Source organism: Anticarsia gemmatalis, chromosome Z (genome assembly GCF_050436995.1).
Source record: "Anticarsia gemmatalis isolate Benzon Research Colony breed Stoneville strain chromosome Z, ilAntGemm2 primary, whole genome shotgun sequence".
Classification (NCBI taxonomy): domain Eukaryota; kingdom Metazoa; phylum Arthropoda; class Insecta; order Lepidoptera; family Erebidae; genus Anticarsia; species Anticarsia gemmatalis.
The window spans coordinates 8,320,361-8,332,944 of record NC_134776.1 but is presented as its reverse complement, the minus strand read 5'-3'; the positions used below and the strand labels follow the sequence as shown (position 1 = coordinate 8,332,944).

At 35.3% G+C, this 12,584-nt stretch overlaps 1 protein-coding gene across 2 annotated transcripts in view; it reads left to right on the top strand.

Moving 5' to 3' along the window:
- Window positions 1-12,584, top strand: part of LOC142986394 (uncharacterized) — a 59,880-nt gene that overhangs the window by 33,368 nt on the left and 13,928 nt on the right. For both annotated transcript variants that reach the window (XM_076134877.1, XM_076134878.1), the window contains exons 6-7: window positions 7,879-7,973; window positions 12,322-12,485. In XM_076134877.1, coding sequence (XP_075990992.1) covers window positions 7,879-7,973; window positions 12,322-12,485 — 259 coding nt within the window. The remainder of the gene's footprint in view (window positions 1-7,878; window positions 7,974-12,321; window positions 12,486-12,584) is intronic.

The following is a 12,584-nucleotide window of genomic DNA, read 5'->3' as shown; positions in this document are numbered from 1 at the left end:
TGCGGACCTAATCTTCGTATACCCACTGCGAACATTTCTAACTAGGTTTTTTATCAAAAGCTTCTATCACAACGTTTGCGTCTATTCCTAGGTAAATTTCTAATGCGAGTTTTAAGTATTTACTGCCTCTGATATCTCACATAAAATATGTTTAGGTCTCATGGCTCCCTGAAACTGTAAAGTATCAATAGATCTTGAAGGAACACTTACATGCCCAGACACGATTGATTAGAATCCGTGACCCGCCAGAGTATACGTCCACTAAAAATATATTGGAACCCATGATAATATTTTAACTTACAACCGTATTTTTTTATGCATAGAGTTGAGTTTTCTTCAGTGAATAGAAAACCAATCATTCGTTTCTTTTTTGAAAGAATTATGAAGGTAACGCTTTACTGAAAATAGTACACGCATTTGAAGTTACATTAGATATGAATATGTTATGACTGATCGCCTGTCCGCTTGAACAGTGAGTGGGTAACAACGGTAACTCGCTGCGATGCTAGCACCTGTCAGCGCCATAAAAATAGACGTCTTATGATCTTAGAGATATTTGAAAAGTGTACAAATAGAGCATTTGTATTATTCAATCACTTTTAGTAGGTAATTTTTAAGTCTTATTTTCCACTTTGAGATGAAGCAAAATATACAAAAACTATAAAAAAACACACAATACCCTTGTGTTGTATCGGACTTGTTCACGCCTGGCACATTTGAGAGGTCAGTGAAAAATTGAACAGTCAACGAGCATGTTACGAAGCGGAATCTCCTCAAGCCCCTCGTTCTCGAAAACTAATAACATATTTCCCGATAGAATAGCAAAGCTAGCTACTTACTTTGTATTCATATACCCTATAATATGAAGTCACCGCTAGTTATATGATGTGGTATATGGACATAATATATGGTGTAATAAAGTCTCACAAAACTTGTAAAACTTAATGGAATTTTACAAATGTATAAGTTGATATGAATCGATGCTGCTTAAGTAATATGATCTGTAAAAAAATTCACAAACAAATTAGGACAGAGCGATTTGAGTAAATAGATTCTTTCGACATCATTAATCGATTTGTCTTTCAGTTTGAATTTGAACCTTAAAAGACAAGCCCATTGTTTTGGATGACTGATAACTATAATAACGGAGAATTACCCGAGTAATTACAACAAGGTGATTTAAAGCCGGGAAACTTTTTCACAGAAGAAGAAGCACGGAAGAGAAATGGCCATCCCACGACTACTTTTTGACACGTTGAATGAAATATAGCTCGCATTTGCCACCGCAAAGGTTTCTGACACGACTTATTTCAATTGTTTTGTTGAGGACCGTCGTCGAAACGCGACGGCTTGCCGCAGAAACGTCGGCAAAAGGCAGCAGGGTCGACTAATGCAAAGTGCCGACAAATTATGTCGTTTTTGTAATTGCAATGTTAAACCAACCTATAGCCTGGCTATAAAGCTTTAAATTGCTTTACGGCGCATAATATCGAATAAGTTTTATTATGATCGTTTTAAAGACATTTACCTAGTGTTTAAATTTTTCTACAAATACTGGTACTGCAGCAAGAACTAATCTTGTTCCACTACGAACAAACGCACCGGTACAGTTGGTTCATGGATTCCACGGCTCTTAGATTAGCAACTTCATCTTAAACTGGGTGGAGCAAATGGTTAGGGTTATAATTTTTTACAAAAGTTTCGCGTATCATCAGCGCAATGCTCATGTTACGCGAAGCTTGAAGAAAGTACCTATTTAATATCCTTAACACTATGACTGGTTTTCGTTTTCAAAAGCATTTCTCTTGCACAATTTTACAAACGGATAAAAACATAAGCAATTCCAAAAAACAAATCATTATAACGTTCATTAATAACTAATACCGTAAATAAAAAGAAATAAGCCATCGTAAGAGTAAAATTAATCTCGTTAATTACTCGCCGGAATATCCGGAACAAACGGATACGATGTAGAGTTGTAGTCTCCGTTCACAATACATACATGACGACACGTAGCGTGACATTACTGACTCCGCCCCAATCATTCACTTTAATACCGCCTCGTCTGATTAATATTTGCACTTCACTCGTTTCTTTAAATCGATACGTAATGACGCAAATCAGAATCACCCGTTCGTTAATTTCAAGTCATTTTGAAACGGCGCCTCGCTTTACTACCAGTCGCTCCTGTTATTTATTGGTTTTAGGGTCTTCTCTCCACTAGACTTTATGAAACATAAATAATTGTATTCATACATACAGTTTACTTACAACCGTGACATTTAATGATCTGAGTAGAGTTGTTTCATCTTTGTTAAAGAAGACCAATTGTAAACATTAAATTCTGACAACAAAAGAACCGTTTTTATTTTCTTTTTCATTGTATTTTTAGAGCAAATTAATATTGAAGGTTTTTTAACTGTTGATATAATAGAAGGTTTTTGTTTTTAAATAAAGTTGTATAAAGTTGGTCAACCAGAATTTGACAAATAAACCCAGGCACCACAAGACTACCAGTGTAACCTCGATTACGCCTGATATCATTGGTAACTGCGATAGCCGAACATAGGCTTTGACTTTGGATGTTTGACTGAAAAACCAATCTTTGTTCGCTTTTGGCATCGATCACGTTGATTAGCAACACGCGAGGCGGCTGACACGCGACGCGCCGCGCCTGTGCTGACACCTGCCAGCTCCACGAACTGCTCTCGAAGCTGGGCTTTGGGCTCCATACCTTCATTATGTCGTATACTGGCCGCTCGCTGACTTAACCTGAACATTAAAAACAGTAAACTAAGCGAGGGAGAGCCGGGCGGTGCGCAGCTGTGCGCCGCAATCTGTCCCCCTCCCGCGAGAGCCTCTCATCAATCATCGCGTTTGGGACACAACAGTAACAAATACTGCACCATCTATTTCTTCAAACTGAACTGAGGTGTATAACTGAGTTTATTATTTGGAAGAGTGTTTCTTACAATTGTTTAATCAATAGTAACCAGTACGAGTAAGTTGAAATGCGGCTTGAAGCTGGTTTAACGTTTAAAAATAAACTAAATGTTCAAATGCATATATTTAAAATCGTAATGTTTAATCAATATTTACATATGTAATAAAACGTGTCAGCACTTTTTAAGATAGTTAGCTGTAAATTGTAACAGCTAGTGAAAACCACATCGAACTAGAGAAAGTCTAGTGTGACGACGCGAGGAGAACACTAAGAAGAAACTTAGGATAACAGATTTTTTTATTAAAATTTGCTTCCGTGGTATTCCTCTTCCAGCATAATTTTTTCATCGCCTTTTGCCATAAATTGTACGTGTTGAAAGCGAAATACTTCTTCTTTTCTACTTGTGACTTTTGGACAAAAATGAACTCCAAAACCAATTAACGATCAAAGATATACTGTATATTATCGTAATTAACGATCTAGTAATGTTATCTCTTACGTCCAAGAGTAAATAATAAAAGTTTGAAGTAGTAAAAGATGTGAACAAAGATATAAATTCACGTTAGATATTATGAACGGCACGAATCTCAATTTGATTACAAAAAGGTCCGAGCCCCTTGATACTTGTGTTAGGCAGTGTGTTAAGTACGCCGAGGGACAGACACAAAGGCCCGCACGCAACCTTCACGTCACACTATTGGCTCGATCTGAACACAACTATGATAATCTTGCGATACAATCACGCGGGCTCTAAAACTCTAACTTTAATATACCAGTTCAAACCTGGTCTTTAAAAAATTTAATACTAACATGTAATGTACTATATCAATAATAATGAACAATAAACATAACAATGGAATTAATTTATATTGATTACTGCTTAAAAATTAACTATACATACAATTTCGAAGAAACTATGTCGCAAATTATTTCACAGAAATCACATAATTTAACATTTTCTAAGAAAAAACTGTAGCGAGTGAACAGCCTTAAGTTCAAGGAAATGTCACTCTCGGGATGACGACGGTGAACACTGACTCGAGTTAGTAGAATCCGCGGGGAAACACGAACGCATTATGTGATAATTATCCTAATAATATATTTTAAATAATGTATCTTATTCTTGGTTCTTGGTATAATATATATTTTGTTTTATCTCTGTCTTAATATTAGTAGCGCTAAATCACCAGATTAAACGTATGTTCTTAAACCTGTACATCATATGGGTTATGGGTATACTCGTTGGTGTTATGCTGTGATTGCTTTTTATTATAAATGCTGTTCTTTTGAAGCTTTTATTTTAGAGTTTTAAACAATCAACCTTTCAATAAACACTATGACAGTAGCCGAGGGATCCGAAACCTCACCTCAAATTACTTAGACGAAATCTGGCCCTTTAATTAGCACAACTCTTTGATGACTCACTCAATACATCTCTTTAATGCAGCCCTACAACATTCTGTTACCACGGTTATTACATTCTATCAACGGTCTAATCAAGCTAATGCAATGTGTACTGTAAATTTTTTAATCACTACCGCCGTCGTCCGATGAGCCATCATAGCGGTCTACTGTCATGCCCGTATATTTACTAACCTCCAAGTACCTATAACTGGTTGTAACCTGTCCATATCTGCCTACGGATTCGCGTAACGATCGATAAATGTATTTTCATGACGTTCAATAAACATCCGTTGTATATACATTCGGTTTTGTCAACAATTATGACTATTTTAAGTTCCACGAAATGTAATAAGTTCATTTTAGTATTTTTTGCGCCTAACATGGGCAGTGAAAGGAAGTTGACCGAATTACCTGCCCATGTCAGGTCAAGTGGTATGGATTTTGATTTAATATGTTACAGATGGTTAATAGTTCATTAGTGGTTCTAAACCAGTAAAATAGAGCATTATTTTTATTTTCTGTAATCACAATAACATAATATTAGCATAACAAAATAAAAACTTTTTAATATAGCATGTGGTTAATAACTATACATTTGATACCATGGTATTGTAATAGAACGTATAAAACATGAGTTTAGTTTTTACGGAGCGCGCCCTTTTGGCCCGAGTAGTACCTACCCAGTCCCCGAACACAAGCATCTATAAATACCAAGTTAGGTAGCGGAAATCCGCTCTCAGGCCGGAACGGCTGCCATATTCATTTTTATACGTATTAGTGTACCGTACCAAAATTGAAAAACGGAACACTTGTGTAAAGAATCATTTGAATACTTGAGGGCGAATGCGGGAATCGCTGAACAATATTTCTGGTCGGTACTTACTTAAATGTGTGTAACTTCATAGCTTCTTGGTAGGAAGGTTGATTCCTGTATTATGCTCAGTACCAGCAACCTGTACTAAAATAACTACACTCGAATATAACCGTCTGACTTGGTTCATTGTTAACTAACAGGATTGTTAACGACTTGAGTTCACTTATAACATGTTTATTACAGGAAAAATCCTTTTCATTGTGTTGTTGTGGGCTTAGTTGCGGAGCGGACCTTTATGGAGATGAGACGCTCGCAATGAGATCCTCACAGAACGAACATTCCCCCACCGCTTTGCATAATATAGATTCTTTAGTAAATACAAGAGCTGTTTGTTTGTCGACTCAAGTATTTCGAAAGCGTTTCTTAAACAGATTACATTACAGATGTATTAAAATGAGATGCTTTCTTATTTGAATCACTTACTTGACCGGATATAAATAACCTAATGTATTTTCGAGTTCGAATTTTAATAATTGTTCAATATCTTGTTAAGTATAATGATTTTTTGAATTCTGGTACGTTTTCCATGTAATGATACAGTTATACACATTTCAAAGATGTGATTATTAGTCGTTTAGTTCGGAAAACTCAAAGTTACAAAAGTTTTTAATCGCAAGAAATGAGAATTTGTAAATGAATTTCGAATTGTACGATATTTTTGTACAAAAATATACTGTACTTCTTATCTAAGTGCATTGTAAATAAAAGCTTTGACAATAACAATTCCGCATTAAACTAAGTACAACCCAAGTATCTATTATTTTTATTTTTCCGTTTCATTCTCTAAAGTAGAGCTCAACTATTAATCTCTCAGAAAACGCCGGCGGTGCACGTGTTAATAAATTGATGGCCACAAATGAATTAATCCATTTGTATCAATTATAAGCTTTTAAAAAGAAGCGAAGTTCATCTAGTGTTTTATATCGATTGATTCAACTCTCTGTTTGTATGCCATTATAAAATGATTCTTCTTTTTTATATAAATATGATTATAAGGCGTAGTTTTGTTTAATCAGTTTTGATATTTAGTCACCTGACATAAGAACAACTGAGATAAGAAGAGGTAAACACTCTGGATATAGTGTTTGCCTCTATCTATCTATATATTTATATGCCAACAATATTGTAAAACATAATGAAATATTGATGGTTGCTTTATTTCACCGAAACTGTGCACTACTGTGCAGCTGTAATATAGCTATAATACATGAATGTCGTTTTGTGTGAAAGCAACATGTTTCGTAAGTATTTGTTATATTTTAGAATCCAATAAAATGTTTTAAGACCGGCCAACTATACGTTTATACGACGCTAACACAAACTATTAAAACTTTTCCTATCTACAGTACTTTTATAATTGCCCTGAGAAGAAAATACGCGTAACTTTTTTCTTGTACCATACCTTGAAGAAATGTTAACGAGTTAATGTGAAAATCATATCTGCATCAAGAAAATATACTGTTTGAAAAAGCGCGAAACTTCTGCATTTCTGTAATTGATATTGTATTTTTCTTGAAAGTTAGGACTTTCAACAAACGCTGTTCATTATTTTCTTCTCAACAATTGTTTGCATTCAGACCGTGCTTCCTTCAGGTCAGTGAAAAAAATAATTATAACAAATATTTAATTTGCTGTACTTGGATAGTTTTTAAATTATGAAGACATTATAATTTAACAAACTGAATGATACAGATGAAAATGAATCGGTGTCACTAAGTGTTACACGGAATTCAAAACTTTGAATAAGTGCCTGCGCTTACTTGAAACTGACTAAATTAATTAGTAATCATGGTTTCTATGAGTGTTTGACCCACCATTTATTTCTCCGGTCGTTTTCAGCACGAGTTTCACGGTCCAATCCAATCATTGCGATTGCGCTGCCTGACTGACCACGGATAAAAAAATCCGTACACGCCGCTTTAGGTCCACACCTCGCGCTATTGAGCCATTTCAATTGCGTGGAGATTTTATCGCACAACTTTTATTCGATTTTACAGATTGCAATGGAACGTTCAAATCTGTATTTCCTATTTTGTGATGACCTTTTAAATTTAAATCTATGCTATTATTTAAGGAATTCATGATTTTAAAACAGAACTAAGAGAACAAGATGAGTTCATATAAAATATTACATTAATATTAAGAAGAAACTATTGGTATCTAACTTGGAATCGTGAAATTCGTTTCCGTGTCACTGTCTGAACGACTATTTTGACCGACAACTCTTCTCGTTAACCACTTACGATTTTACGACGTCGTCGTGGATATTAATATATCGTCAATAAAATTATCGTAATATTCGGCGGACGTCTGGAACATCATATTAATTAATACGGAATATGTCCATACTGTTCTTTTATACTCTTTTTAACTGCCACGTCGTCTTTATTAGTTTTTAATACATCTTCTGATTTTTTTAGCACAACTCAATTAATATTGTGCAGAAACAAATTACTTTTATAATACTACACAAAACTATTTTCCTTTACACAGACTGTCTATTCTATTCGTAGTATACATATACTCGATGAAAGTTATGCATAAGTTGTTTCCTATTTACAATTGCTAGTAATGTCTTGACGGCCACTTTTTGTGTTTATGTTTTCGATATAACTGTGTTACTTCAATAGATAATAATCATATTTATTGTTCGCAGAGCTTCCACCCAATGAAGAGGCGAGGCAGACAGTGATTCGCGAACTTGTCACTACTGAAGCCGATTATATTCGCCACCTTCTAGCCATCGTAGAAGTAAGTGCTTTTTTAATTATACCACGACAAGAAATTATATAATTTTTCACAAGCAAACGTCCCGAGCTCACGACGTCAGCTTTGACTGACACTATAATGAACCTCTAACGAGAGAGTAGTTCGGTTTCAGCCTTCCACTCCGGGTGTATGACAAGACAAACTTCCGACGACTTTGAAGCATTAACTGGACATGATACATATCCAGTTAAAACTTCAGTGTACACGGTACTTATAATCTGAATGCAAATACAATTTATGTATACGTTTCATAGTATTTATCTCAAATAAATGAGGAAATGTATTTTTTTCAATGTATGTTTATTGAAATCAATAAGAATTAACGTTACCGGTACGTTATTGTATTTGATAACTAGACTTCATTTGTAAGAATTGAATCAACATTTACTGAAAAACAGCCTGGAAACAGAACAGAACTATGGTGAATTTCGAACCTCTCACCCATAGTTAAAAAAACTGTAGATCAGGCCGGTTAACAATAGAGTTGAACCAAACGATACATTACAAACTGTTCAAACTGAATGTAACATGCAAACTCTAAATTACTTATATGTCCGTATTGTGGACGTAAAAGCCTGGATGTACCCTAACCTAACGAAATAATAATATTGGCTTACGCGGGCGCGCGATGCGATCTCCCACATGACAATTACAGTTGGTTTTACACACGAGTACCTACGAAATGGAAATCCCTTAAGGACTGAAACGAACCTCCCGAACCTTACACAAAAAATTAATAAATGTATGTACCTATACATACATAACATTCACGCCGCAGTCCAAAAAATTAAGATTAATGCTTCACCATAGCTGCACAGGTACCATAATAAATGATCGTTTGTACCTACATCCAACGGTGAAAACGAATAAAAATAACTTTGGATTCTTTTTTCATCAAAGAGCGCTACCTACCACGGAGAGAGCGGTCTTAAACTTTCCAGCAGCATTCTCGCGTTGGCTCTAAAGCTTACCATAATTATTTTTTTCGTAAGTAATGAAGACCGCCCTCCGCTGCGAGCGGAGTGGACTGCGCATTCCACAACGACTTATACCTGAACATCTTCATATTTAGTACCTTTTTGTTTTATATTTTAAGATGGAGGCCTTCTCTAATAAGATTCTAAATATCTAAACCCTATTACAACAGGTTATGATAACTTTTGAAATATTTTGTATCTTAGTATTTTCCTCATCAGTCCATTTCGTCCATTAAGAAATGAAATAACTGTATCAAACCGTGGTATTTATTCGGAGGTTCAGTCGAATTTAACATTTTTAATTTGTAATGATAATAATACTGGCAGAAATGTGAAAGTGTGTGCTCAGAACACCTACTTGTTCACTTAAAAGTCTAGAGTATAAGCTGAACTGTGTTGGAGTTGAGTTCGCATCGTACGTGGTGGGCATGGGGCTTAAAAAGTTACCTAGCCCTTCGCGAGAGAAACGGAATGAGATTTAACGATGAAGTCAATTTATCAAGTATAATATTACAACGTGGAGCACAAACTGATGGGTTTTACTAATGAAATACACAAACAAATATAATGTACTAGCTTTTACCCGCGACTTCGTCCGCCACCTGAATTTTCCCATGGGAATGCGTCATTTTCCCGGGGTAAAAAGTAGCCTATGTCTATACCAAATTTCATGCAAATTGGTTCAGTAGTTTAGGCGTGATTAAGTAACAGACAGACAGACAAACAGAATCACTTTCGCATTTTTTTTTCTCTATGTAATAATGCTTAGGTATGTTTTGTAAAGGTTAACTTACTCCTGAAACATTCACTTCACTGCCAAAAAAGTAAACGTTGTATGTATGTGATGTTTTGACCACCATCTTAACGGACTAGAAAATCAAATTAGGGACTGATTCCTAGTAAATATTTTCTTTCAGCAGTCTTACATACTTAACTCTATAGGAATAACCTTCCTCAATAAGTGTTATTGCTTCATTGCTCGTGACATTTTATTGCAAAAACGTGTTTCCCGATTTCAATTCATTAATATCGACACTCACTTGCAAACCGAGTCTTTTCAAACCGAGAAAATGTTTGCTATTTACTTTTTTACAACGCTTTAGCTTTCAAACGGTTACCAAGTAATTTACCAGACACCTCATAGTTATGAGTAAAGGTTGTCGGTAAAGAAATCGATCAGTCTCCGTTACTTCCCTACTCCACAGTACTGCGCCCTCAACAATGCTGATAAAGGACAAGAGGGGACTTGATGATATAATGACGTATTTTAGTTTATGTTTGACAAGATAACTTCTTCTCTATGTCATCACGCAGTCGAGTCAATTTGTTATTACTTACCTATGTTATGGAGATGATTATCACTTGATTTAACGGTGAAGAAATGCATCGTGATATAACCTTGCGTATCATATTACACAGTTCTTGCATGCAAAGTCCCCAACAAGTTGGCCAGCGTGATGGATTCAAGGTCCAAAGCCACCCTCGTTGAGAGAGGAGACCCTTGCCCAGTGGCTTGATATTAATGGTTTAAATTTGTACAGTCAAAAATTACAATTAGTCAAAATTCAAAGTATTTCATAAACTAAAGCAAATCCGAAGCGGAGATTTCATGGTTACGCTCCGATACCGTAACATAAAGGATTAGGCGAGGCGCTAATAGAGTCCGCGCTGTTCTCGGCTATTATGAGATGTTCGGATATAAGGGTACGAAATGATTCATACTCCTGGGTACCGCGGCGTGCCAGTGCGTCCGAGCCACAATCGACCGCGTATGCTAAATGTTTAAGCGCCATCGTAATATAACAATATCATGAACTGTGTTGTGTGTTATTTTCTGAAGCTAATTCTCTTGTTGATATCAAAAAGGAAAATACCTACTTATAATACTGTACTATTAGCCGATTTTTTTATAACCGGAATACCTGTCTTATTGAAACTATTAAATCTTTTTTATTTAATTATTCCGTTGAATGACTCAGCAATTTCGTCGAGACTAAATTAAGCTAGTCATTTAACAAAGAAATCGGGTCCGTCGTCGTGTGCAACATACCGTGTAATAGAATACGCGAGTACGTTGTTCGCGGGTTCGCCCCTAATGCCGATATCCCACTCTCTTTACATCACCTTAATACTTTATACAGCCGTGAAACTCTTGCTTGCGTACTTATGCTTCATGTACGGATCCTAGTGATTACAACATAGTGTTGTAGTTGTGCTACAGATAAAAGATTTTTGGATTAAGATCCTTTATGAAAGCGTGGCACATAAGATTCAAAATAAAGTCAAATAACAATTATCATCACTCATTCATTAAGGAACTCTAGAATTACTGATGATGGAAATGGAATTGAGTTCAATAGTAATTATACCCGTACCTGCTTTACCTAAGTCGTGTAAATGAGGTCAATATAAATTTAAATCTGAATGAAGAACCATTTATAGCATTGAATTAAATATTTGACGCTATGTAGTAAAATCTAATTAAAACTCAGTTAAATTTCCATTTCGATATCAACTTAACAGTGAGTTACGCTTAACTTAACTTAATCCAAGTAAATCTGCGGGGCCTACTTTATAAAACTTATTTCAGCTTTCAGTTATCATGTGATTAGCCAAGCTTCGCACTAAACGTTAAAATTTCCGATTTATTCAAAGCTTTAATAAGAAATGAATCAGACTACCTACTAATTTTAATTCTTACCATTAATTATAGCCTCAATAATTAATCTTAATGTTTGTGGTTAAACTTAGTGTTTAAGAAAGCACAATTGAGCTGAAAGTTATTAAAAGTAATTTTATCTTTTTTCAGTTTTCTGGAACTTTCATAAAATGTAATATTTAATGCCTTTATTTTTTAGATAATAATTATGATTGGCGTCACTCACATATTATAACGTAACTTTGTTTTACTGGGGTCGAAAAGTCAACAAAACTGTCGTTAGGCGAGTGTTCGCGTCTGCGGTCATTTTCTATGTATTCAATTATTTCGCTGGCCCGAGCTCAAAGGTAAAACTCAATCGTGACATATGTATTCATTTGGATAATGAGATATAAACATGGGCCCTCAGTAAACAAAATTAACGGGCTGTTCATCATTGTGATAAACCAAAGCTTTGAAAACATATTGTACATATGTACGAATGTACGTGTAACATAATAATGAAAAGTGTTGTAAAATGTAATGACAACGGCTCGATATTTCTGAGAAATTCTTGTTTAGATTCTGCATAATCTTACCGTAACTTATATGATAATAACACTAGGCACAAGTGTACAGTCATATAGTAAATATGACTTACATGTAAACGATTGTAGTGATACAGCAAAGGTAAAGTAATTGATTTTGTCCTCAGGTTTTTATGGCAACTGCCCATGCTCTTCAAGACATGGGTAGACTCCTCGATATTGATACCGAGCGGCTCTTCACAAACATCCCCGATGTGTTGAACGCCAGCCTATACTTCTGGGAGAGCTCGCTCTTTCCTATGTTGCAAGATGCCGCTTGTAACACTACACCGTAAGTGTCTTGATCACATAAATCATTCATTTTTTACTAATTGTTTAATTCTTACAACTCATCAAAAATACACTTAAGGCGTTTAATACGTCCACGAAA